At 47.7% G+C, this 27,483-nt stretch overlaps 1 protein-coding gene across 3 annotated transcripts in view; it reads left to right on the top strand.

Moving 5' to 3' along the window:
• Positions 1-27,483, top strand: part of ADAM19 (ADAM metallopeptidase domain 19) — an 81,236-nt gene that overhangs the window by 49,637 nt on the left and 4,116 nt on the right. For all 3 annotated transcript variants that reach the window (XM_031449413.2, XM_064484493.1, XM_064484494.1), the window contains 15 exons: positions 379-450; positions 2,680-2,846; positions 4,744-4,828; positions 5,508-5,647; positions 7,376-7,553; positions 10,027-10,116; positions 12,474-12,669; positions 13,956-14,064; positions 15,318-15,522; positions 16,275-16,352; positions 16,465-16,573; positions 17,588-17,732; positions 18,551-18,635; positions 18,953-19,177; positions 27,142-27,294. In XM_031449413.2, coding sequence (XP_031305273.2) covers positions 379-450; positions 2,680-2,846; positions 4,744-4,828; positions 5,508-5,647; positions 7,376-7,553; positions 10,027-10,116; positions 12,474-12,669; positions 13,956-14,064; positions 15,318-15,522; positions 16,275-16,352; positions 16,465-16,573; positions 17,588-17,732; positions 18,551-18,635; positions 18,953-19,177; positions 27,142-27,294 — 2,037 coding nt within the window. The remainder of the gene's footprint in view (positions 1-378; positions 451-2,679; positions 2,847-4,743; positions 4,829-5,507; positions 5,648-7,375; positions 7,554-10,026; positions 10,117-12,473; positions 12,670-13,955; positions 14,065-15,317; positions 15,523-16,274; positions 16,353-16,464; positions 16,574-17,587; positions 17,733-18,550; positions 18,636-18,952; positions 19,178-27,141; positions 27,295-27,483) is intronic.

Here is a 27,483-nt window from a genome sequence, read left to right as displayed (position 1 = left end):
TGGGGGCTCCGTGCTGAGTGATAACCAAGGTAAGGATTGGACCAGTCCCTCTTCTAAGCCCCAGTGGGGAGTTTGGGGGAGGCCTTGTAATTAGGAGGACAGGAGAACAAGGTTGATGTCAAGGGCTGGAAGAAGACAGTTCAGTTCACTACACAGCGATTGCATGGCTGCTCTGTGCCTGCCACTGAGCTAGCAGTCGCGGATACCAGGTTCTGCCTTCCCCGAGCTGACACTGTGTTTTTTGGGGAGAAAGTTATATAAAAATAACTACTTATGGAAGAAAATGAAAACGAATTCAAAGACAAGTAGTGGGGCACACAAGGGAGGGGTCCTGGGAAGGGTTCTGGGGTCTCACCTACTTCTGCTTGCCCTGTTTAGTTTCAGAAGAATCGACGGGACCAGGACGCCACAAAACACAAGCTCATGGAGGTCGCCAATTACGTTGATAAGGTGAGACCAGGTGTGTACTTGTGGGAAAGGTGCCGGCGCCTTAGAGGAGCTCACACCTGACTTGCCTCTGGCTGGATTGGCCGCCTCACTGCTTCTGGGAGGCAGGCAGTGCTGAAGAGGCTCGGTGGTCACGACAAGGCTGTCAGCGACATGGACTTAACCAAGTAACTTGGCTTGTTTGGGTTGCTGTTTTGTTTTGAATTTACGAAATAGAGGCGTTGGCCTAAATCAATGGCTTCTGATTATTTTTGTTTTTCTGGTGGACTCTTTTTTCCAATGTCTAATATAAAAGCCTGGTGAAAAACAGACTCCTCTAAGCTGAAGCAGGGGTGAGGACTCAGAGTGCTGTCCTCTGACCCCTGTCCCTCACCCCTGCCTTAAAAGTTGAGGAATGGGTTGTTTGGGGCCAGTCTGTACAGTCTCCATCTGTTAAGACCGTTCTAACATTATTTGGCTTTGTCTCTTAGAAAAGCCGTGCAGGTGGTTAACTTTGCCAGGTCAGTCTCTTTTAAACATGCTCTTAGGAAATCCCCAGATTCTTGAATTTTACTGGAATAGGCTGGTCTGGGACTTGGAAATACTTTGTCTTTATGCTAGAGAACAAAATGCAGTAGAACAGGTAACTGAGAGTAACAGTAGCTTCTTGATAGACTAGTAGTAAATAGTTTTTAAAAAGTAGATTATAATGTATGGGGGATCTCAAATCTCTTTGAGAAGCTGATCACATTTATTGTACAATTTCAGGGCACTCAAAAAACTTCTGAAGCCTGTTAGGGATCCCCAGTCTAAAGGGGAAATCATTTTTTTCCTAAACACTAGAGGATCAGGAAGAGATCTCAAATATTTTTTAGGGATTTACAAGCAAATCTGGTAGTGTTCTGAAGTCACTGGATGGACCGGTCTATGCCCTGTGTTTTCGTTCTGCCCTAGATGACTCTGGAAACGCCGGCCAGTGACAGGCGAAAGTCAAACCCTGGCATTTCCTGGAAGGAAGGACCCCAGGGACACAGTCCAGCCCTCTCTCTGGCCCTTGACTCACTCAGCAATAACACCTAAATGATCGCACAACCCAAACACGCAACATCTGGGAAAACAAGAAAAGCTCGTTTCCCTGGGGGTACACGGGAGGCAGCCTGTTATCACCCACGTGTCGTCTATTGTTCTGGAGCCCCTGCAGGTGGGAGACTTGGCTGGGTCTCCCCTCTGTGCACTCTGCAGCTGGTCTGGATGATAGAACCAGGGGTGCTGGTGAGAAGTGGAAAGAGAGAAACATTAGCAAACCCCAGCCCTTACTGGTAGCCCCCAGCCTTGCAGGCTGGTCTCTTCTGTGAAGCAGTCTTGGTTCTCTCGTCTCCAGCTGAGCTTAGTCGCTCCCAGCTGGGGTGAGGGAAGGCAACCCCGCTTCTCTGAGGCACGCTGACCCAGCTCCTTGAACTGAACTATTACTGAACGAACTGCACTGATTTGCTGAATCAGGAACCCAATCCAAAATGTGTTTTTCTTAACTGTGAAAAAGTCAAGTTTTAGTCCTCCAAAATCTCCCTAGTGAATGAAGCAAGTTCAAATTGGGATCCAAACCCTTTATTTTCTGGAATGACTGACCTGGCACAAAAAAGGAAAATCAAAATTTCCATTGAAATCAACCGATACTCTGCTGAATCCAGAGCCCGCTTACACCCCAGATTCTTGGGGGCAAGTTGATTCTCTGGATGTGTAAATACGGCAGCCCTCGAGCAGTGTCGGGTCGTGAGCCGGCTCCAAGGTCTGATGATCCGGGCCCTAATCCTGACTCCACCATCTTCCTGCTGAGACTCGGGCAAGTTACTGAACTTCTCTAAGCCTCATGCTTAATGCGTACGAAGTGCTTGACAAACATTGGTGCTACGATTGTTATTTTTACCTGGGGCAGTACCTGCCACTTTTGGATTAAGACAGCATCTCTTGCTTACACGACTGAGGTTTACCTGCAACTTCTTTTTTTAAGTTACTGCCCCTGTGTTCTCCAGGGTAGGCAAAGAATTCCTTGTCCCTAGGCCTTCCAGTACCTCCCTCAGGATGCCCCATCTTCTGAGAAATGTGACTAGCAACACCCGTTCCCTCCCCTCGTTGGAGGCATGCAGAGAAGAGAAATCTGGTGTCTGTGCTCAGAGCACTTAGGCTCGGAAGGGGCTCGTGAATCTCAGGTAGTGCTGACAGATGATGCTGTGGCTTTTCTGTGTGTGTTTTCAGTTTTACCGATCCTTGAATATCCGGATTGCTCTCGTGGGCTTGGAAGTGTGGACTCATGGGAATCTGTGTGAAGTTTCGGAAAACCCGTACTCCACCCTCTGGTCATTTCTTAGCTGGAGGCGCAAGCTGCTCACCCACAAGAACCATGACAATGCACAGCTAATCACGTGAGTAGTCTTCTACTTATGCGTCACCTTGGCCTTGGCTGCAGAGCTCCTCCCCGCAGCGTGTGTGTTGTATTGTCCGCCCCTTTCTGCCCAGTGCTGAGCGTTGGCTGAACTAAGCCATCCGGACTCTCCAGTCCAGGTAACCAAGTATTTCTCAGGCATGTGCTCTGTACCCAGTATATCCAGGAAAATATTTGAAAAGCCTGATTCATAACGACCCCAAGAAGTGTGTACAACCTAGATGAGAAAATTAGTTGAGCATCTGGAACTAGGGGGTGTGTATTGCGGCAGTGACTGTTGGTCGTGGCTGCTTTGAAACAGGCTTTCTGAAGGGCTCACCTTGATCTTCGTGGCTCTGTGCCCTTCCCAGTACAGGAGTTAATCTCCCAAAGCAGGCACAGCAGAGGGGCCTCCCCAGCTTGTCCTTCATTTCATCCCCACGGGCTCAGGGCTGAGTGCGAAACAGAGGCAGATGGTCCAGGAACCGTGTGTTAGAGGGGAGGGAGATGTGGGGGGAGAGAGAGGCTGTGCTGGAGCTTCTTCAACCCCAGAGGAAAAAGAACAGAAACTGATGGGGGTCCTGGTGGCTTGTGACAGTTCCCCCAAGGTGGTTATCTATCTGGTGTTTATTAGTGTTGTAATACCTTCCAAAGATATTCTGAGGAAGTTACAACAAGAGGCATGTACATAATAAAACCAGTTTTTTTCCTGTTCCCTAAATACTCTCTGCAACAACAATCGGTTAAACCTTTGTTTACTATTTAAAAGGTCCTGGGAAAACAGCTATACCAAAAACCTGGGCTGTGAGTGTTTACCTGATGATAAAGCATTCACCTAGGAAGAGTATTTGGTTGCCAAAACTTTTGGCCTGAACTTTGAAAGCCTGGTGTCCTGCTTTGGGCAAGACCTTGAATCCAGTTTCCAGTAGGACTTCCTCAGAGCCATGTCTAAGTTGGTAAAATAACCAGTAGGGCTTCACAGAGATTTGCATATATTTTATATATTTTCTTGCATATTGTTTCTCTGAAGATAAGTCTGCTTTGACTACAGCAAAGCACCCACTATGTGTCTGATTCTATGCTGAATTCTCATGACGCCAAGATAAGTTAGTCTCAGCTCTCTAAGATATCATAGGACCAATACGGAGATATAAAAGCATGATGTAATGAATTTCTGCGTAGCTCCTTTAAATAAATCTCATGTTTGCGTCATGCAGGGCAACACTGGTATTATATACATTCCTCAGATGTGTACAGCTGAGAAAGGGACGTACAAACTGAGGGAAGGTAGCTGGCTGTTGGCAGATTTGGATCACAATTGCAGAACAAAGGCTGAAACCGGTCATCCTTGCACCCAGCTGCACTTTGTGAGGGTCCTGATGGGACACATCTGTTTCCTTGGCCCCGAAGTGTTGGAAGAATGAAGCATCAGCCCCCACAGCTGCTGCCCCAGTCTCCCTGGCCCCTGCACATACCACCGAGCCAGGGACGTGGCGTGGGAGCCTGGCAGCTGGCGGAAGTGGGCATGATTCACTTCAGCATCAGAATTTGTGCCACGCTTCCCGCTTCCCCACCCTCTGACCTCTTCCTCTGCAGCAGGAATGGGACGCAGCTTTGCAAGCCCTGCCCATTTCCTTCCAGGAAACAGGGCTATGGGCATATTGTGGGAAGAGGTGACCTTCCTCTCTCTCTTCTGTTTCTCTGGAGTGGTGAGAGAGCAGGTGAGAGGAAGTGAGAGGTGTGGTCATCTGGAGTGTGTCCCGTTGGCCTAGAATACCAGGACCTCTCCCCTTGGGAGCAATCGGGAGTGTCGGCAGGGTCTTGGCCACCCCCTCCTGGGCATGTTGGGACAGCCCTCCCAGCCCCCACCCCAGGCACCCTGTCCTTCTCTCCTGCAGGGGCATGTCCTTCCACGGCACCACCATCGGCCTGGCACCCCTCATGGCCATGTGCTCCGTGTACCAGTCTGGAGGAGTCAACATGGTGAGTCTCAGCCAATATATTGATGCTGCAGAAGCTGGAAAATTGCCTCACAAGACAGGAGGTCATCTTCTAAAAAAATAATTTTATAATAATTATTGCAGGAAAAAAGAAACTTGGGCAGTTGTTTAAAATGAAGGCATTAAGTTCTAAGAGATGAGGTACCCAGAGGTGGATTTTCATTTATTGTAATCTATCCCCAGTTTTCAAACTCAGGAGATCCCCGAAGCAATTACAATTAGTAGTGCATCACTAGATCTCTCACATGTTCCAGACCAAGGGCTGGAGAACTGTCAGATACAGAGATAAAATTTCTTTTTGTACTCTACATCTTGTGTTGTTACACATATCTTTATGGAATGAGGGACTTTTTCAAAGTCATCGTTACAACATGACTGCCTTCTTCGGAAATTCTCTCTGACTTTGTGAGAACATTTGGACGATTCATTCCTAACCTGTGAAGCAGATCTCAAGGAGGCTGCTGTCTGTCTGTCTGTCCACCCCTCTATCCGCCCCATATTCACTGACAGACACAGCAGGCTAGTTAAGGGCACGGGCTATTATGACTGAGCCTGTCTGTACAGCGATCGTGTAATCAGTGGAGACCTGTGAGGCTTGGCTGAAGAAAAGGCAGGGCTAGAAGAAGGGAGCTGTCCTTGACCTGAGCTCTCTCCCTGAGCAGGACCACTCTGAGAATGCCATTGGCGTGGCTGCCACCATGGCCCACGAGATGGGCCACAACTTCGGCATGAGCCACGATTCTGCAGATTGCTGCTCAGCCAGTGCGGCTGACGGTGGGTGCATCATGGCAGCCGCCACCGGGTGAGTCGAGCAGGAGGGTGAGGGCGGGGAGGAGGGCAGAGCACAGGGGCCAGTGCCACCCAAGTGTTGTTCCCTGCCGGCCCAGGGAGCCTCTGTTATACTTTGGGGTGGGGGTGAGGGGCTCGAAGAGAAAGGGCTTTTGACAACAAAGACACTGGAAGAAGATCAAGAAAGCACATGTGGTTTCTAGCAGGAAAACCTTGGTGTGGTGGAACCTCAAGTAGACTTAATTTCTGCCTTGCAGGCGGTCTACAGCTATAAAACTGGCCTGCTTACATATGTCTTTTCATGAATTTTTGCTGAGGACCCATTTTGATAGCAGCTGCAACCCTTAATCCCTCTGTCCCAAGGGAGCATGATCGGTGCTGTTATGTCCCAGGCTTGGCTGAAAGCAGTGGTTCAGTCTCCTGAACAAGGGAAAGGAAGGGAGCATCCACTCACCCCACAGTGACTCCTCAGGGAATTTCCAGGCTGCGTTGACCACAGGGAACAAGGACAAGACAGCTGCATCTCCCTGGAGTTGTGAGGGGTCTTTACATAAGAGCCCTTCCAGGAGAATTCTGGAGTTTCTTCAAAGGACTTAAATATTGAGTGTCTAGACTCAAACGACAGAGAGCACTGTGGTGCTCTCTGGTGGTACCCAAGTCTCTCTTTGGAAGGCATCGCGCTGGGAGCTTGTGTTCCCCTGACCCCACACCCTGAGGGCCTGCATGCTTCTTAGGGAATGGTGTTTCCGTGTCTCCAAGAGGAGGTGCAGCTTTCTTGGAGCTCCAGTGTCCAGTGTTTTCTCCTCACTTCTGGGCTGTGACCCACAAAGGATGACGTTGACATGCAGGATATGAGTCATGTTCAAATCCTTATGAGCTCACCGTTAAGCCCACCCCTTTCTCTCCCAATCTAGAGAGGATATTTCGAGACTAAGGGTTGAGAGAAGTATATTAATTACTACTCCAATTTGTGTTTAAGCTATTCACAACTTTTAGTAATTTAACAATGATCAGTTAGCAAATTCCTTGTGAATACCTGACAACTGAAGGAAACCCTCCAGTGTTTAACTTTTAGTTGGTTTAGAAAATTGGAATCAGGATAACTCTTCCTCTGTAGACCCAGGTGGTGGTATTGACCGGCCACCAGGGAGTGTGTGACTTTTGATTCCTTTTCCCAGTAGTGGAATCCAGGACCTCTCAGACTCTTGTGATAAGGACCATGTGTTTGTGAGTTAGCTGGTTGAGTTTGGAGTGCTGCCTGCATCCTTAGAACAGAGATCAGATCACTGGCCCAACAGAGAAATTAAACCTACGAACTTGGCCTTTTTTGGCCTGGTCTTCTGTTCCAAGAAAATCGTCCATCTAATATCAGCTTCAGGAAAAGTTTGGGTTGGCTGGAATTGTATTCAGCTCCAAGACTCGAGTGACCTATTATAACACACTCATTATCCTTTATTTATTGCAACCCCTTCATGAAAAGGGCTGAAGTTGTTGCTTTGGATTTGCAAATAAATCCTCCATTCAGAGTGAGGTGGGGGGAAAGCATTATGGGGTGATTAATATTTCTTAATTCTTAGAAAGTTAAGGTTGCGGGTGGTGTTCTAAGGAGGCAGAATGTACGTGAATGGGACTGTGGGAGCCTGAGTCCCCAGCTGGCATCAGCCTCATGGGCAGCAGGATTGACGCTGTTCTGGCTGTTTGATGTGCAGACTCTCAGCTAATTCCAACCTTGTTCTACCAGGCACCCCTTTCCCAGAGTGTTCAACGGGTGCAACAGGAAGGAGCTGGACAGGTATCTGCAGTCAGGCGGTGGGATGTGTCTCTCCAACATGCCGGACACCAGGACGCTGTATGGAGGCCGGAGATGTGGGAATGGGTACCTGGAAGATGGGGAAGAGTGTGACTGTGGGGAGGAAGAGGTAAGGTGTCATGGTGGTGCTAGTGGGAAGGGAAGAATTTGCATTTGGTTTCAAATCTCAAGGTCAAAGAGAAGGCAGTTGAAAATTTCTTAGTCATAGGTGTTTCCTGCACACACATGGCTACCAAAGACCCCATCACAAATAAGAGGTGGGGAGGAAGCCTTAAATACTGACCATTTTCTGTAGACTCTTCCAGTTTGAGTTTGACACTGTTTGTGTCCAAATCAGGGTGGAGTTCTTGTGAGTTTCTGGTCTACCCAGAAACCACAGTCTTCACCAGTGGAGCTACAGATGGCCTCGCCAGCCCTCCAGCTGCACTGGATTTATTCAGAAAGCCATGCGGCTGGATATATGAACTTGAACCTGGACCTTATGAGGATGCTTAAAATAACAAGCTCATGCTGTTTGGCCTGGAGAAGAGATGATTGGAAGGGGTTGTAGGAAGTCCTGTCAAGTCTGAAGCGGCTTCTAGGAGGAAGAAGGAGCAGGCCTGTTGGTGTGCAAGCTCCTTCCTTCCTTCTGATCTTCAGAATGAGCATGGTGGGCATACACAGCACAGCGTTGTCATTTCTAACGGATGCTTGTTGTTCTGCAGAAAGCAGAACTGGTTAGTTTCATATCCATTTTTGAAGGATGAAAATACGATTGTTAAAATATGTAAAGCAATTTGTGGGAGATATATGAGTATTCTGTGTGTGTTTGTAGTAAACTATGAGGGTGAGACTGAGGATCTGTATGTGTGAGAAAAGACTTTTATCTCCTTCTGTATGGTTTGATTTTCCTTTTTAATACCAGCACATCACTTTCATAATAAAACAAGAACTAGTTAAATGCTCACCACCCCCACCACCATGAGTTCAGAGAGATCATCCCAGGCCCTTGAGAAAGCAGAGAGTTGTGTCATCACGGAGGGCCCAGTGGGCTTGAGGAGCAGCCTGTGAGTGGGCTTGGCCACTCGACATATATTCAGAACAGCTTCTCATTCAACAAGTATTTATTGAGTATGCAGTTCTATGTCGTGTGCCAGGGATAAGAAAATGGATAGTTAGCAAAAATAGATGTGATCCCTGTCCTTAAGAAGTGTAGAGTCCAGTGGGGGAAACATACATTGACCAAATAATTGCAAAAATGTATAAACAGAATTGTGGTAAGGGCTAGGAGGGCCAATGACATGACGCTAGGAGTGTACGTGCTGTGAGGGGAGCTGCCCTCATCAAGTGGGAGTGTGAGCTCAGACCCCACATCCGAAGGCTCAGCTAGGCGCTAGCCAGGAGCGCAGGAGGGAAGGCACGCCTTGAGGTGGGAGGAGACGTGGTGTGTCAGAGGGGAAGGGACACGGGTCTGCCTGGAGCCCAGGGCGGTGGGAGATTCATGGAGAGAAAGTTCTCTTGTTCCTGCTCGGAGGGGCAGACAGGTGGATGAGTATCTCTGGTCCGGCGGTGGCATGTGTCTCTCCAACATGCCAGACCTGGACAGTGATGGTTAAGATGTGCATGAGGACCATGGGGTGGGCCCCAGGCAGACATGGCTTGAGTTCAGCTCCCACCCTTGGCAGGTGTGTGGCTCCACCAGCCCCTGGGCTTGTCTGAGCCGCGGTTTCCCCTTGTGTGAAATGGGCAGCATCTTGCCTGGGACGCCTGCTGGGCTGGGCCCAGGCTTGGAGCCAGCACGTTGTCCAGAAGTGCTTTATTGGTGGGCCTGTGACCAGAGTAGGAGTGTGATAAGGATGCTCTGAGTCACGGGGCATCTCATCACCTTTTTAAATCTCATGCTATGTGTCAGCAAGGCAGGAAGGAAGAGAGGAGAGCATGGAGCCCCTAGAGAAAGGTCCAGGCCGGTGAGGGTTGAGGAGGAGCTAGAGATGGTGAGAGAAGCCTGGGGAAGCAGGCCTGGGAGCTGACATAATCCGACTGTTCACAGATTGTTCTAGCATTCCCTTACTCCCGACAGCCTCTTTCTGTGGGATAATAAGGCTTGGGAGTGTGGGGGGCAGGGAGGGCAGCAGTACAAGACAGTCTCTGGGTGTTCTGCTGGGAATGAGAAAAGCAGATCCCAGAATTTCCCTGTAATGTAATACTATGCTGAGAATCATGTTTCAGAGGAATTCATGATTACAAAGAGAAATGAGCATATCGTATTAAGTCAAAAAGCAGTATGGACACTATGATTCTGTAAAACAAGTATGTGTCTGTATAGGTGTAAAGGAAAAATGCCTAGAGGGACAGCCACAATCAAAATGCAGTTGTGCCTAAGCTGTGTGTTACCGATGATGGTGCATGTGTGTGTTTTCTGCAGTATGTACACATTACCTTACTGATAAAGCTGTAAGGGGGTTTTGGTAAAGACTTCCCGGGGAGCTGGGGCTCCAGGGGCATGTGGGGCAGGGTAGGGGGGAAAGGCCCTCACCCTGCCTAGTCTCCTGTCTCCTGCCCTGCTGCCCAGAGGCTCACGCCCCCTCCCGCTGCCCCTGCAGGAATGTGATAACCCCTGCTGCAATGCCTCTAACTGCACCCTGAGAGAGGGGGCGGAGTGTGCCCACGGCTCCTGCTGTCATCACTGTAAGGTAAGTGGCCCTTTCCCCCTGCCCAGGGTTCTGACCTGACAGTCCAAGGCGCTGCTGTGGGGTGATGGCCAGGATTCAGCCTCTATCCTGGGGGAGTGATGGCATCAAAGTTTCAGAACCATGAGGCTGGAAAGGCCCCTTGAACAAAGTGTACATATTCTATACCAGCCTCACTGAGGTCGAATAATCCGAGGGCTGTGTGTGCCTCCTGGAAGACGGGAGATTAAAAAAAAATGTGCCCAGAGAGAGTTGGCTTGATTTTATTTGGAGCTCATGCTAATCATCATTACAATTTTGATTAACACTAATGGATTACTTGCTCATTAGTTAGAGAATTTTGTATATGTTATCTTACTCAATCCTTATGAGAGCTCCCGGAAATGTACATTAATATCCTCAGTTAAGATGAGGAGACGGGCTCAGAGGGGATAAGTGCCTTCTCCGGGATCTCACAGCCAGTAAGGGGCTAACCCAGGTTTCCCTGACTCTGGAGCCAACACTCTTAACATTTGATGGGAAAGACATTACTACTTTCACTACTCATATTACTGTAGGCCTGCACTCTCTTATCTACGATTGTGAAATTTCAGAAAGTTCAAAAAGCAAACATTTTTTTTAACTCATTTGCTGGCAAAGTTTGACCTGAATTGATCTGAGACTAATTATAGTCTGTTAAAGGAAATCACACCTATAGTGAATGTTATATTTCATTGCAGACATTTTAATGTGCTTGATTATAAAGTATAATCCTAGGACTTGCTGGGGGGGTTATGTAACATACATATGTAATGTGTATGTATGTATATATATATACACATATGTGTGTACATCTGTGTGATGTCTGCTTTCTAAATCTGAAGTCTGAGGCCCATCTGGCCCCAAGCTTCGGGTAGGACTGGGGACTATGCTTCCACCTACCACTTGCTGAGTGCTTATTACATTCTGGATACTGTTCCGGTGCTTTATTAGAACATGCCTTCTAGCAACCCCATGAGAGGGCTATTATCCTGACTTACGGGTACATGAACACAGGTCCCGCTGCTACTTAGGGAGCTGGGATTTGAACCCAGGCAGGCCAGCTCCAGGGTGGGTCCTCCTCTTCTGCATCCTGCTCTCGGGTGGAGGGCTGCGTCCTGCGGCTTCCTCCTCCACATGTGGCCCACAGCCACCCTTGCACTGAGGCTCCGTGCTTCCGGCAAGCTGCTGAGCCAGCCCCTTCTCGCCTTCTCTCCTGGGAGAGATAGTCACAGTCCTGGTGTGGAGTCACCCAGGAGCCGGGAGGGGTACCATTCTCAGACGTAGCTCTCCTTGCCTGGCCCAGGGGAACTTGCATGCAGTCTGGTTTGACTCTGGGATGGACCCAGCAGTCCCCAGGGAGACTGGGCTGGGTCAGGTCCTCCAAGTCTTGGGCTAAGGCCTGAGAATGAGTGTGGAGAACGCCCATCTCAGTGCCAGGATTTCAGCTTGGGTCTTGGAAAGGAGTCCCTGGAGAGAAGTGTGTGGGGAAGGATAGGCTTGGAGTGTGAGACCTTCAGTTCAAGCCCTGGTGTGTGATTTGGGGCAGCCTGTTACCCATCTGAGCCTGGGTTCTTTATCTGTAAGAGGGGAGGAGCACTAATAACACTGAGCACCCAGGGAGGCTGGAGGACTCAAGTGGAAACTCAGCCTTTACCAGTTGCCCAAGGTGTGCGATTGGTCAGGTAGTTTCATCTGCAGACTGAGGCAGGTGGCAGTACCTGTCTCATGGATACTGCGAGGATCTCATGAGAGGAGTAGGTGTAACACTCTTAGCCTGGTGCTTGGCTCAGTAATGGGGATGTATTATTGCTAGAGTGCTTTGTAAATGTGAAGATGTATAAATACTAGTTTGCATGTGTATGTCTATCTGTACGAGTATATTAGTGGGCCTGGCTCTTCAGCCACTTTCAAACCATGAGACTTTGGAGACATTTCTTACCCTCTTCTGCCTCAGGTTCCATCGCCTGTAAAGTAGGGATAATTCTATTACATAGGACTGTCATGAAGACTAAAAGAAGTGACACTTGTACTGGGCACTTGAGTGGGCAGGCCATATTACTAAAGCATGTAGGAAACTAAGTTGTTGCATAAATATTATTTCTTACCTACTTCTTAAGACTGTGAAGAGTTCATCTTTGTGAAAACATCTTGAAACCCCAAGTCACTATTCATATCAGAAGATTGATGGTGGTTTGAGCTAATGAGGTTATGTAAAAAGCACTCTGAAATAATGGTAACAGGAAGTTCAGTTCCACAAGAGTGATGCTCGTGGACTCTTGCTGGGAGGGTTGAAGGCAGATGGGAGACTGACTTTTTTTCCCTCTCGTTCCTCGACTTAGCTGCTAGCCCCCGGCACGCTGTGCCGTGAGCAGGCACGGCAGTGCGACCTCCCAGAGTTCTGTACGGGCAAGTCCCCCCATTGCCCCACCAACTTCTACCAGATGGACGGCACACCCTGCGAGGGCGGCCAGGCCTACTGCTACAATGGCATGTGCCTCACCTACCAGGAGCAGTGCCAGCAGCTATGGGGTCCTGGTAAGGCTCCCCTGGTAGGGAATGACCCTCCTCCTGCCCCCTGCCTCCCATCCTGCCTCCCTGTTCAGGCACTCAGGGTAGCTTAGATCCTGGCTTCAAAACAGCATCTCCAGATACTACCTTTCTTCATCTCCTTGACTCAGGGTAGATTTTTCAGGGGGAGGCAGTAGACAGTGTTCTTCCCAGTTCCTTGATGCTTTAAATTCTCAGAGTGGGTGAATGGATAAGAATAATCCAACAAAAATAGGCAGGGGATGGAGACAGAAAAGGAAATGCAAATGGCCCTTAAGCTGTGAGCAAACTATAACTACTGTGAGATGGGATTTCTTCGTATATTATATTGGCAGAGACTGGAGAATTAATATAATGTAATGGTAATAATACTATAACAACAAGAACAATAATAATGCAGTGTTGTGTGGAGTGTGGAGAAACAGATGGGTGCAACCCCTGTGGAAAGCAGTTTGGAGCTATCAGAACTGCAAGTGCACTTGTCATTGGACCCATCTGCTCTACTACGTAGCGATGGACCCTACTCGTGTGCTTGGACATTTACGTGAAGATAGATTTACAAAGATATTTATCGCAGCATTGTTAGTGATACCAGTAATAGCCTATAAATCCTTCAGTAGGGACCGATTAAAGTAATTCTGGTACATCCATACATTGGGACACTATGCAGCTGAATAAAAGGAGGCAGCTCTGTATGTACTGAATGAAAAATAAAATCATCTCCTGTGATAAATTGGCAAATGCAAAATGCAGACCAGTGGCTAGAATCTGCTGTCACTTTTTATTGGATAGATTATCTCTGGAAGATACCCAAGAATTGTGTCTAGAAGGAAGAAATGAAATTATCTTTAGAACATACACTGTCAATTACGGTTGCTTCTCCAGGTTGTAGGGAAGTAGGAACTGGAATGAGCAGTTAGAGGAAATCTGAAGACATGCTTTATTGAAAATTTTGCACACAGGCATTACCTATTTCAGAAAACCTGAAATGCGACAGGGCTTCTTTATTAGAGAGAAGGCTTAGCACACAAACCTCCCACAGATAGAACCTGATAAGGTGTAAAAAACTGATGTAAAACCTTTTCCTGTGAGTAGGTCTTGAGAAGGTGGAGGTGGAATAACTGATAGGGGTAAAGGAAGAAGAGGCTGAATATCCCGCCCCCCCAAACTTTCTTAACCTCCTGATTTTATCTAGGGCTCGCACTGCCCTCTGGGGGCTTCTGACTTCTGCTGAGGCTGGCTGGTGTACTGATAACTGTTTCTTGCCCACCCAGGAGCCCGACCCGCTCCTGATCTCTGCTTCGAGAAGGTGAACGTGGCAGGGGACACCTTTGGAAACTGTGGGAAGGACATGAATGGCAAACACAAGAAGTGCAACATGAGGTGATGACCGCAGGGCAGACCCCAAGAGATAAGGGAGGCAAAGCCATTCCCGCTCTGTGCTCACTCCCGCCCAGCTCAGCAGCTTGGCTGGCCCCAGAGCCGGGCCTTTAAATAAATCTCTTCCAGACCCCTTGACAATGCACCATTCAGCCCTAAGGAACTCAGAAGGTGGGTGTGGATGGCAATGCTTCCTAGAAAGCTGGTCAGACTTCCTTTCGGGACCTCCTTACAGTAGGGCAGGGGATCAGCCCTCTTGTGTCATTTCCGCAGGGTACTAATTATACCCTCATCTGAATAGCCCATCATTCATCCATCCATTCATTCATTTTACCATCCATCCACCCACCCATTCACTGTCTACTGTGGGCTTACCATGTGCCAGATACCGTGCTGAGTACATACAACAATACAATGTGATAATGAAAATGTGGTGAGAGCCACCCAATCCGGTCTTGGTGGGTTGAGGTGGTTTCCCCAAGGAAGTTATGCATAAGCTGAGATCTGGAGAAATTCCCTAGCTGAGCAGGCGCTGATACATGGGAATGTTTCCCAAGCAGAGAGAGGAGTAGAGAAAAACTGGTGGTAGGAAGAACTGATAACAATTTGATATAGATAAAGTCTACTGTTGGGGTGCAGTGGGGAGGGGGCTGTTGAGAAATAAGCCTGGCTAGTTAAGCAGGGACCAGGTCATGAGAAGCCTTGAGTGAATGGCTAGGGGAGTTTGGACTTTGGCTTGAGAGCATTTTGGAAATAGGACTCCAACAGGGCAAGACTTGAGGCAGGGAGATCAGTTTCCTCTCATCCGGGTGAGAGAGGATGGTGGTGTGAATGAGGGTAGATATATAGAAGGGAGGATTGACGGCTTGAAAATGGCTTGAACCTAGGAGTGAGGGATTATGGGAAGTCAAGGATGACACTAGACTTCTGGCTGTAGCACCTGGGTGCATGGGGGTGCAAGGAGCATAGGGACAGGTCGCTCAGGTCAGGCAGTCGTCCTTGCAGTTAAGAGGACTTCCCAAGGCCAGCTCTCGGAGGCCTAGATCTGCCTGGGGATACGGATCTAATTTCCTGTCCTTCGTCTGTGTCCACATGGGGTCCTTCCTGCTGAGTCCCTTACAGCACACTCATTGCCCTTCTGCCTCTCCCCCATCCAAGCCTGCTGTCCTGGTCAAGAGAGATTGAAGCTCTTTGGTGCCCCAGCTCTACCCCTGCCTCTGATTCCATCTCCTTCCCTCCTTCTCTCTTGGGCCCAGAGATGCCAAGTGTGGGAAGATTCAGTGTCAGAGTTCAGAGGCCCGGCCCCTGGAGTCCAATGCAGTGTCCATCGACACCACCATCATCATGAACGGGAGGCAGATCCGATGTCGGGGCACCCATGTCTACAGAGGTCCCGAGGAGGAGGGTGACATGCTGGACCCAGGCCTGGTGATGACTGGCACCAAGTGCGGCTATAACCATGTGAGTCCTTCCTCTGGCCTCACTCAGCTGCTGGGTTGCAGAGGGCAGTGACTGAAGTGTGAGCTGTGGACGGAGGATGCCTGGGCTCAAAGCCCAACTTCCCCCACCTCTCCGCCTCTCAGTGGCTTCCTTTACAAAGTGTGTTAGGAAGAGCGAGGCCCACCTCACAGAACTGTTATCAGGATTAAATGAGATAATCCCTGCAAACCATTTAGAAGGGCCTATTATCTCTTTCGTCCTCATTAATTTTCATATGAATTAAGAAATGGACTAGACTAGGAGCCAGGGAAGCCTCAGGAAAATATTGGCAGCTGTCTCAGAGTTGACTATGAGAATGACATTATAAAAAACATATGAAGCACTTGGCGCTAAGTAGACAGCTGTCACCATAATCATTATTTTTAAGTATTGTATTCGTGCATATTAATATATAATGTACAATGAAGTAATTAGCATATAATCACCATACAGTAACATAGTAATGTACTATATGTAATGTAATAATACACATTATATTATTATAGGGTTTAATGATACAATATTTGTTGTTTTTTCCCTAATCACAAAAGTAATAGAATTTAGTTAACGACCATCCTGTCCTTGGCTTTTTAGGTTGTTTTCAGTTTTTCACTGTAATAACCTGAAGTGGGCTGCCTCTTTGAGTCCCGTATGTTCTGAGTGTAAAAACCCAGTCTCCTAATTGCCAACCAGTGCCCCTTCTGTCATGCTGACTGATTTCCTCCTCATTACAGATTTGCTTCGAGGGGCAGTGCAGGAACACCTCCTTCTTCGAAACGGAAGGCTGTGGGAAGAAGTGCAATGGCCACGGGGTACGCCGGCCGGGGCTCTGGGGCTCCTCTGTGGTGGTGTCCGTGGGGGCAGGCCCTGGGGGAGGCCAGCGCTCTCCAGGGTGCTGACGCCTCAGCCCCACCCTTGTTTCAGGTGTGCAACAACAACCAGAACTGCCACTGCTTCCGGGGCTGGGCCCCACCCTTCTGCAGCACGCCGGGCCAAGGGGGCAGCGTCGACAGCGGGCCCATGCCCCCCGAGAGTGAGTGCCCCTGTGCCTGTGTGAGGCCTTGCCCACCTTTGTGAGGAGGGGTGGGCGCCCCAGGGGCGGGCACCGCGGGGACAGGTGGCATGATGCAGAGAAGAAGGGGGGCGAGTGGGAGGAGCGGCCAAGGCTAGCACTCTGGTGTGGGGCTTAGCTCAGTTGCCCTTCCTCTATCCCTTCCACTGGGGGGAGAGAGAGAGAGATTAAGGCAGACCATACGTTATTGCATAATTCCGTTTTGTGAGGAGTGGTGGTGGCAACTACCCTTTCTTGTCAACTTAAAAATAATCATGAACCTAGGGCACATTGTAGTGGCTCAGATCCCCTTGGATGAACAGAGCTTAAAATGGGGAACCAGACGCTCAGAAAATGTTACAGTTTTTAGTGGAAATCTCAGGGATTCTAGCTCTTTGGTTTCCAAGCTTTTAAAAGATAAAAGCAGAGGTGGTGGTGGTGGTTTTTTTTTAGCAAAACCTTTCAAGGAAGAAACCTCAATATATAAAAAGTAAAAGTTGTGTATCACTGGGTGTATATATATTTTGTGCATTTAGATTTATAATTCATGAGAACATGAGGCAGATGGGTGAAACCGTGTGTGAAATTGTGGATTATCTGTGAAGGTTCTAGTTTTCGGTCAGTCTGCATCTCTCAGTGTTTTTTTGTTGGTTGCTTTGTGTTCAGGAAAATCATGATTCAAGCTGAAAACAAGTGGTAAATAATAATAGAGCTAGAACTCTCTGCCTCAAAAGGGATGCTCTTCAATTACACACAAGTGGCTAGAGAAGCTTTATTATGAGGTCTGTGCCAAGCAAGTTGACCTGGCTGTTCAGGTTAATATTAGGGCCTTTCCACTGGTACATAATGTGTGTGTGTGGTTTTTTTTATAGTTTTTAAGTTAAAATAAGTAATGCAAATCAAGTATCTGAAGAGTATCAGGAATGCGTTATTTGAAACCCACTGCTGAAGCTCGAACTGCTTCTAAGTCTTTCCTTCGGGTTCTGTTTCTGGCAGGTGCTGGTCCCGTGGTAGCCGGAGTGTTTTCGGCCATCTTTGTGCTGGCGGTTCTGTGGCTGCTGTACCACTGCTGTAAACAGAACAACAGACTGGGCCAGCTCAAGCCCTTAGCCCTCCCTTCCAAGCTGAGGCAACAGTTCAGGTACGACCGGTTGCCATGAAGGATTTGGGGTCCACCTGCAGATCATGCAGCTTTCTGTAAGCAGTAGCTGGTGAATGAGTTGTTGGTGATGGGTCTAATTCAGGGAAGGCAAATGCCCAGTGCACACTGCCCTCTCCCCTCCTGCCGCGCTCCACGGCTGTGGCAGACATTACTAGTTAATTTTATGACAAGTATGTTCTGCTGAGCCTGGTCGTCACTTCAGCATCCCTCTCAGGAGAATGCCCCCAGCCAACTCAAGCTGGAATATGAAATGAAATATCTAACTGATTTGATTGATTTGCTCCTCATTTTTAAGGGCAGGAAACTGGCACAACAGAGAGAAACTGACTAGCCCCAGTGAGTCACAGGGGTGGCTGGACATCAGCTCAAGACAGAGAGTAATTTTTTCCCTTAGTGATTCATTGCTTTGAATATTGAAGATGTAAGGTCTCTGAGTCCTCTATTAAATTACACTTGTTCCACAGGGAATTTTAAATTTCAGGTCCTCCTGGAACGATGCCTCAAAGGGGATTGGTTGATGGCTGGTCGTAGCCTTGTCTCCTTGAGGGAGAAAGGTCTCAAAAGGGTGAAGAGAAGGTGCAGAGGAACCTGCTGATTTGTATGAGGCCAACTCTCTTTCCTTGGGAGTTTTCCACTGGCCATCATCCCCACACCTAGGGAGCTGGAGCTCGGGGACAAATCCCGCTTCCTCAGAGCAGGCTTGGGGAAGATTTAGCTGCTCACTGGCCCTGCCTGGGTCAGAGGGAACTCAGGCTCTGACCCTCAGTGAACATTCCTCCCCTGTTCTTTGCTACTAGTTGTCCCTTCAGGGTGTCTCAGAACAGTGGAACTGGCCATGCTAACCCAACGTTCAAGCTGCAGACGCCCCAGGGCAAGCGAAAGGTAAGGGCTTTGCACCATGAACTTGGCTACTTCTCCTGTGTCCTTAGGACCCAGATGGATTTTCCTAAGCACTTCTGTGGGCCTGTGGGATTGGTAATAAAAGCCACTTTCTTGACTTGAGAGACAGACAGTTGGTTCTGACATCCCTTAATGACTCTAACAGTTGCATCTGACCTGTGGGATCCCAGGCTTTTAGCAAGTCAGCATGTCCCCTCTTGGCCTCTGTTCATCCCAGTGAGACACATGAGGCCACCCCTGAGTTTTTAAGTTCACTGAGGCTTCCTGTGTCTCAGGCATTCCTTGTCTTATGCATACAGGTGACCAACACCCCGGAAACCCTACGGAAGCCCTCCCAGCCTCCTCCCCGGCCCCCTCCGGACTATCTGCATGGAGGGTCCCCACCTGCGCCGTTGCCAGCGCACCTCGGCAAGGCTGCTAGGAGCTCCCCGGGGGCTGGACCCCCCGTAGAGAGGAAGGAATCATCCAGGAGGCCTCCCCCAAGCCGGCCAGTGCCCCCTGCACCAAAGTGCATCCTCTCCCAGGTAAGCGGCTTCTCAGCAACCCTGCTTTGGGAGCATTACTTTTCGGCTGTTAGCCACGAGGAGTGACAGAGGCTGGGAAGAGGGAGCTTGCTGAGTCGTGGGCTGACTGCCTTTTCTGCCCTCCGGTAAGTACAGGGCACACAGTGGGTGAGGGTGGTGAGCGTGGGGAGGTGCACAACAGAGGAGTTTCTCCCTAGTCGGCCTCCTTTATGACAAACCACTACCCACCTCCCACCCCAAATTAACTTCTTTCAGTTCCCCATGCTCTTTTCCTCTCCTCTAGGCGTTTGCAAATGCTGTTTCGCTGCCAGATACACTTTCTTCCCTTTGCACGGCCAGCTCCTGTTCATCCTCAGACCTCCTCTTACACGTCACATCCCCCAAGACTTCTCTGACCCCCACACCTGAATCTGGTGCCCCCACGCTTCTCTCACCATAGTACTTATCCCACCAAATTGTACCTCACAGTATCGTCCACTATTTGAGAAGTCTTACTGAGGGTGTACGGTGATGCCTTGCTCCTTCGAGGGGTAGGTCAGGGGGCAGGGCCTCTGGGAGGTGTGAGAAGGGTCTGGGCTGTCCCCCCCACCACTGGTGTTCTTTGGAAGCCGAGCCGCCCTGCCCAGCTGTCTGTTCACCCAGCATGTCTGTGCTCTGATGGCTCCAACTCTGCCTTCTGGCAGAAGTTCCTGCAGCACAGACACAGATGTTTCCAGGGCGGTGGCCAGGCGTGGTGCCTTCCGGAACCACCTGTGTGTTTTGGGTGTGACCCCTCAGGTGGGGCAGGGGACTTGCCCATTTTCCTCTGGGGACTGCTGTTGTTGGGCACGTTCCAGTGGGCTGCACGAGGGTCCATCCTGTCCTGTCCCTAAGGACTGCGCTTGGCTCCAGGTCTAGGAGGGTCCCTGGGACGTGGGGCAGGGTCATGCTTTAGCAGAGCTGAGAGCATCGTGTTTGGTTCTCTGATGATGTGAAGCTGCTACTCTCCCTTTTTTCCTTATCTGGGGTAGGAATGGGATAGAAAATTCCACGCGGAAAGAGAGAGAGAAGAGGGAGTGAGGAAGGGAAAGGAGCAGGAAAAGCAGAGGAGGGAGAGGAGTCGGAGAGCGTGCTGGTCTCCTTGGGGCTGTAACAGATACCACAGGCCCGGCGCTTCAGCAACAGAAACCCATTCTCTCACAGTTCTGGAGGCTGCAAGTCCAGTAGGTTTGGTTTCTTCTGAAGCCTCTCTCCTGGACTTGCAGATGACTGCGTTCTCCCGCGTCCTCTTAATGGTCCTTCTTTTGTGCGCGTGCGCCCCCGTGTTTCTCTGGTGTCCAGACTTCCTCTTCTTAAAAGGATGCCAATCAGATTGGATTAGGGCCCATTCTGACGCCTCATTTCAATGTAATCACCTCGTTAAAGGCCCTGTCTCCTGAGACAGTCACACATCTGAGGTCCTCGGGGTTAGAGCTGCAACAGATGGACGGGGGGAGGGGGCACAGTTCAGGCCATAACAGAGGGAGAGCAGAGAAAAAGATCAAGAGGGGAGGACGCAGCCACGCAAAGATGAGGGTGTGAAGGGAGAACAGGAGGAGGGGGAGGGAGCAGTCCACTGAGACCATTGTTCCTAAAAATCCCACCCTGGAGGCTTGTTCGAAGAGGGTGGTGTCAGCCTCACCCCAAGGGGCTGAGCAGTAGGTTGCAGTAGGGAGCACCAAGGCAGTGGAATCCAGTTTCGGGGAGAAACCCTGGAGGCTCCATGTCCTGCCCTGACCCCACTCTCCCTGGTGGCTGCTGGCAGGAGTCCAGAGCCCAGAAGGCCACGCAGCCAGCGGCAGGTACACCAAAACACAGATCCCCAGCCTGGGGATCAGGCCCTGGGCCTCAGGCCCAGACAGGGGTTTCTCAAGGGTGGGCAGTGGGAGGCAGCTGCTCTGAGGGGAACTTGACCCAGTCTGGGAAGTCTGAGAAGGCTTCCCTGAGGAGGTGACATTTGAGCTGAGACATGAAGGATGAGCAGGAGAGGAAAGGGCTTTCTGGGTCCTGGGACCTGGTGGTGGGAGGTTTTGTGACAGAGAGAGCCCAAAGGTGGAAGGAACTTCAAGGCCCATTTTTCTGGGGCCCAAAGAACTATGAGATGAGGCTGGAGAGCCAGGAGGGGCCAGACTGTGCTGAAGGCCTTGATCAGGACTTTGGTCTGCATTCGATGGGAACGGGGCAGTGGTGGGGCATGGGAGACGTGATCAAATTTGCCATCTACAAGGGTGTCGCTTTGGGCTACCTAGGCTGGAGGGAGGTGCAGTGCCTGAGAGGGGCCCAGAGGTGTTTCTGGAGCTGTTAACCTTCTATTTTTCAAACCACGGTGGGGATCACATAAGTCTGTTCACTCTGATAAATCATCTGGTTGTGTATTTACATTTATCACATATATATATATATATATATATATATATATATATGTATGTATGTATGTATGTATGTATTTAAAGGTCAGTTTAAAAAAAAGAAGCTTTCAAAAAATGAAAGGCTCACTCCAGCAGCAATGTGATGGGAGGGGGAGGAGACTAGGTGCACAGACAATACTAGTTTGCAGGTTTAAACGGTGTCCAGAGGAGAGGGGATGGTAGCTTGGAGAAGGGGATGGCAATGGTGATGGGGTGAAGCCGATGAGGGATGTGGAGAATAGAGACAGGACTTAGGAATAGCTGCCAATGAGGGTTGGCAGGGAATGACACCCCCCCACATACCTGCTTGGGGTCTGGTTTGTGCAGCCCGATGATGGAGGTGCCACCCCCCCAAGGATGGGAGCAGTGGGCCTGAGCGGTGCAGGGACTATCTGCCTCTGGAAAACGGTGCTGGGGGAGGCCCCTGGCAGAGCCCAGCTGAGTCATAGCAGACGGGGCCTGTGGCAGGACCCTGCTCTGGGAGGCCCAGTGCTGCCATGACGATGAGGCTTCTGCCCAGATCCCACTCACTCCATGTGCACGTGCGTGCGCGCGCGCACACACACACACACACACACACACACACACACACACACACCCTGCTCATGTCGCACAGCGGGCAGGGGAGGGAGCACGGCATTTCCCCACTGCAACCTGCCATCTGCGCCCAGCTGCCACTTCCCCTAGAAGGTCTCGGTCCTGGCCTCCAGCAGCCATAGTGATTTGGCAGCTGTCTGGGCTGGAAGGGTGTGGGATCGCATTGTCCTTCGTGGAAGGGACAGGGCTGGAGAACGTGGCTTTTTAGTCACAAGAATCTGCTGCTCATTTTAATTTCTGCTCTCAGTTTTCTGCTGGCCGAGGAGCTTGTTTCAGAAAATCTGATTTACTCCCACCCTCTCCCCGTGCTTGCTTTTTAGCCATTTTTAAGCGTGCTAGTGGCCTTCTCGAGAAGGGCAGCACTCAAGGACAGCAGGCACTGGGACCCCCACCTGGGGAGCTGGCTTCTCCCTCGCACACCACCAGCTTGGGGATCTGTGGGTGGTGGCCCGGTTCATTCTTTGCCCCTTAAATTGTTTTTGATCACAGAAGAAATATATAGTTATTTAAAATTTTTTGACAAGTACAAAATTTTATTATTTATTCAACTGATACGTGTTGAGTGCTGACTGTATACTAGACACTGTTCTGGAAGCTTGAGCTGTATGAGTGAAACAAACAGAAAAGCACCCCTGCCCCTGTTTCTGGCCTAGTGGAGGGTGGAGAGGCAGAAAATTAAAAAAAAAAAATTTAAGTTGTATAACATGGTAGAGTGGGGATAAGTGATACACACCAAAAAAGGATAAGGGTCCTGGGAATGGTGAGTGTTAGGAGCGTGTTGTAATTTTTTTTTTAATTGAAGTATAGTTGGTTTACAGTGTTGTGTTAGATTCTGGTGTACAGTAAAGTGATTCAGCTATACCTATATGTGTGTTTGCATGTCTATAACTTTTTCAGATTCTTTTCCATTATAGGTTATTACAAGATATTGAATATAGTTCCCTATGCTATATAGTAGGTCCTTGTTGTTTACTTATTTCATATATAGTATTAATCTCAAACTCCTAATTTATCCTTCCCCCCCACTGCACTCTCCCCTTTGATAACCATAAATTTATTTTCTGTGTCTTTGAGTCTGTTGCTGTTTTGTAAGGAAGTTCATTTGTATCATTTTTTAGATTCCACATATGAGTGATATGATATGGTATTTTTCTTTCTCTTTCTGGCATACTTCACTTAGAATGACAATCTCCAGGTCCATCCATGTTGCTGCAAATGGCATTATTTCATTCTTTTTTATGGCTGAGTAGTATTCCATTGTATATATACCACATCTTCTTTATTCATTCATCTGTCAGTGGACTTTTAGGTTGCTTCCATGTCTTGGCTATTATACAGTGCTGCTGTGAACACTGGGGTGCATATAGCTTTTCAAATTAGCGTTTCCTCTGAATATATGCCCAGAAGTCAGATTGTTGGATCATATGGTAACTCTATTTTTAGTTTTTTGAGGAAACTCCATACTGTTTTCCATAGTGGCTACACCAAACTACATTCCCATCAACAGTGTAGAAGGAAGGGTTCCCTTTTCTCCACACCTTCTCCAGCATTTATCATTTGTAGACTTTTTGTTGATGGCCATTCTGACCAATGTGAGGTGATACCTCATTGTAGTTTTGATTTGCATTTCTCTGATAATTAACAGTGTTGAGCATTTTTGCACCTGCCCATTGGCCATCTGTATGTCTTCTTTGGAGAAATGCCTATTTAGGTCTATTTCCCATTTTTTGATTGGGTTGTGTTTTTGTTTGTTTTTGTTACTGAGCTATATGAGCTGTTTGTATATTTTGGAAATTAAGCCCTTGTCAGTCAAATTGTTTGCAAATATTGTCTCCCAGTCCATATGTTGTCTTTTCATTGTGTTTATGGTTTCATTTGCTGTACAAATGCTTATAGGTTTGATTAGGTCCCATTTGTTTATTTTTGCTTTTATTTCTTTTGCCTTAGGAGACTGACCTAAGATAACATTTCTATGATTTATGTTAGAGGATGTTTTGCCTATGTTGTCTTCTAGGAGTTTTATGGCGTCATGTCTTATGTTTGTCTTTAAGCCACTTTGAGTTTATTTTTGTGTGTGGTGTGAGGGAGTGTTTCGATTTCATTGATTTACATGCAGCTGTCCGGCTTTCCTAATACCACTTGCTGCAGAGGCTGTCTTTTCTCCATTGTATATTCTTACCTCCTTTGTCAAAGCTTAATTGACTGGAATTCTGTGGGTTTATTTCTGGGCTCTCTATCCTGTTCCGTTGATCCAAATGTCTGTTTTTGTTCCAGTACCACGCTGTTTTGATTACTGTAGCTCTACAGTATTGTCTGAAGTCTGGGAGGGTTATGCTTCCATCTTTGTTCTTTTTCTTCAGTATTCCTTTGGCAATTCTGGGTCTTTTGTGATTCTGTATAAATTTTAGAATTATTTGTTCTAGTTCTCTGAAAAAAATATCATGGGTAATTTGATAGGGATCACATAAAATCTGTAGATTGCTTTGGGTGGTATGGGCATTTTAATGTTAATTCTTCCAGTCTAAGAGCATGGGATATCTTCCATTTCTTTGAATCATCTTCAGTTTCATTTATCAGTGTTTTATAGTTCTCAGTGTATGTAAGTCTTTCACCTCCTTGGTTAGGTTTATTCCTAAGTATTTGATCTTTTTTTGATGTGATTTTAAAAAGGGATTTTTTTTTTTTTTTTACTTTCTATTCCTGATATTTCATTATTAGTGTAAAGAAATACAACAGATTTCTGTATGTTAATCTTGTACCCTGCTACCTTGCTGAATTCGTCTATCTGGTCTAGTAGTTTTTGTGTGGAGGCTTTAGGGTTTTCTGTATACAGTATCATGTCATCTGCATATAATGACAGTTTTATGTCTTCGCTTCCAGTTTGGATCCCCTTTTCTTTTTCTTGTTTGACTGCTGTGGCTAGGACTTCCAATACTGTGTTGAATAGAAGCGGTGAGAGTGGGCATCCTTGTCTTGTTCCAAATTTTAGGGAGAAAGTTTTTAGCTTTTCACCATTGAGTATTATGTTGGCTGTGGGTTTGTCCTAAATAGCTTTTATTATGCTGAGATATGTTTCCTCTGTATCCACTTTGGTGAGAGTTTTTATCATGGATGGATGTTGAATTTTGTCAAATGCTTTTTCTGAATCTATTGAGATGATCACATGGTTTTTGTCTTTTCTTTTATTGATGTGGTTATCACACTAATTGATTTGCGTATGTTGAGCCATTCTTGTGACCCTGGGATGAATCTAACTTGGTCGTGGTGTGTGATCCTTTTTATGTGTTGTTGGATTCTGTTGGCTAATATTTTGTTAAGGATTTTTGCATCTATTTTTATCAAAGATATTGGCCTATAATTTTCTTTTTTGGTAGTACCTTTTTTTGGTTTTGGTATCAGGGTGATTGTGGCTTCATAGAGTAACTTTGGGAGTGTTCCCTCATTTTCAATCTTTTGGAAAAGTTTGAGGAGGACTGGTATAAGGTCTTGGTATGTTTGCTAGAATACTGCAGTGAAGCCATCTGGTCCTGGAATTTTGTTTGCAGGAAATTTTTTTAAGTACAGATTCTATTTCACTTCTAGTGATTGCTCTGTTCAAATGATCTCTTTCTTCTTGATTCATTTTTGGTAGGCTGTATGTTTCTAGAAACTTGTCCATTTCTTCTAGTTTGTTGGCATATAATTGTTCATAGTATTCTCTCGTGATTTTGTGTATTTCTGCGGTGTCCGTTATTTCTCCTTTTTCATTTCTTTTTTGTTTGTTTGTTTGTTTGGATCCTCTCTCTCTTTTCTCCTTGGTGAGCCTGGCCAGAGGTTTGTGGATTTTGTTTATTCTTTTAAAAAACTAGGTTTTATATTTATTGATTTTCTTCTATTTTTTTAATCTCTATTTTATTTCCTCTCTGATCTTTATTATTTCCCTCCTGCTGACTTTAGGTTTTGTTTGTTCTTCTTTTTCTACTTCTTTTAGGTGGTAGTTTAGGTTGTTTATTTGAGATTTTTGTTGTTTTTTAGGAAGGCCTGTATCATTGTGAACTTCCCTCTTAGGATTGCTTTTGCTGCATCCCATAGATTTTGTACGGTTGTGTTTTGGGGGTGTTGTAATTTAAATAAGGTCACCAGGGAAGGCCATATTGGGAAGGTGGCAAAATATGAAGGTAACGTAGAAGCACAAAGGAAAGAACCGTGCCACCCATAGGCAACTGACATGGAAAATGTTCTTCATTTTTAAAACTTTATTTTTATTTGCACAGGTAATACACATATATACTCTTGTTTAAAAAAAAAATTGAATGTTCACTTGGGCGACCCCTGTCCCCACATACACCCCACTCCCAACCTCTGACCTGTTATCAATTTGGTCTCTGTCCTTCTGGACTTTCTTCTGTAACTTTGCACTTACAACGAGGGTTGGGGGAGAGTAGCTTGTTTCCCATAAAGTATCCTGTACAGCTTGTACTTTGGCTTGCATTGACTCTTGAGCATCTTTCCACCTCAGGACGTATCAACCAACTTCATTCTTTTTAAACGCCGCATTGTGTATCACTGTATAATTTTAGCAGTTGGTCTATTGGTAGAAATTTTGGTTATTTATAGTTTCTTTTGCTGTCACAAGCAGTGCTGCAAGGAACATCCCTGCAGTTTCACTTTTGTGCACCTGTGCAAATAGTCCTCTAACATGGGTGATAGGAAGTGGAATCATGTTTTAGGTCAGAGAATGATCATTTCTGATTTTCACAGATTGCTGCCATCTTGCTCTCCACAAAGGCTTTTACCTGAGCTTGTAAACACACATGCACACAAGTTCTTTTTAAATGGGACCATTCTTTTAAAATAGTATATCCCTTTTCTCATCTGACTTCGACCCATAAAATACTGGGAACGTTTTCTTTCAAGCAGGCCCTTCTGGCCTTTGCATGAGGATTGTGGCTCTCTCCTCAGGATTTCTCCAGGCCTCGGCCGCCCCAGAAGGCGCTCCCAGCTAACCCGGTGCCAGGCCGCAAGAGCCTCCCCAGAGCCGGTGGCGCCTCCATCCTGCAGCCTCCTGCCTCCGGCCCTCAGCAGCCCCGGCCCCTGGCAGCACCTGCCCCAAAGGTGAGTCTTCAGAAGCCCTTGAAGTAAATGCTCGGGGCAGAGGGCTCCAGAAGGCAAGGATGTGTTGAGAAAACAGACTAGTTCACGCTTATTGTTGTAGGCCTGAACTTCCAGAAAAGCCGATGACGGAAGCTTAGCATTTCTTGGTGCTGCGTGACTAGCCCGTGGACTGGTGATAGGGGTTTTTGG

Source organism: Camelus dromedarius, chromosome 3, assembly GCF_036321535.1.
Source record: "Camelus dromedarius isolate mCamDro1 chromosome 3, mCamDro1.pat, whole genome shotgun sequence".
In the NCBI taxonomy this organism is placed as follows: domain Eukaryota; kingdom Metazoa; phylum Chordata; class Mammalia; order Artiodactyla; family Camelidae; genus Camelus; species Camelus dromedarius.
The sequence above is the reverse complement of the archived record's forward strand: the minus strand, read 5'-3'. Positions and strand labels throughout refer to the sequence as shown.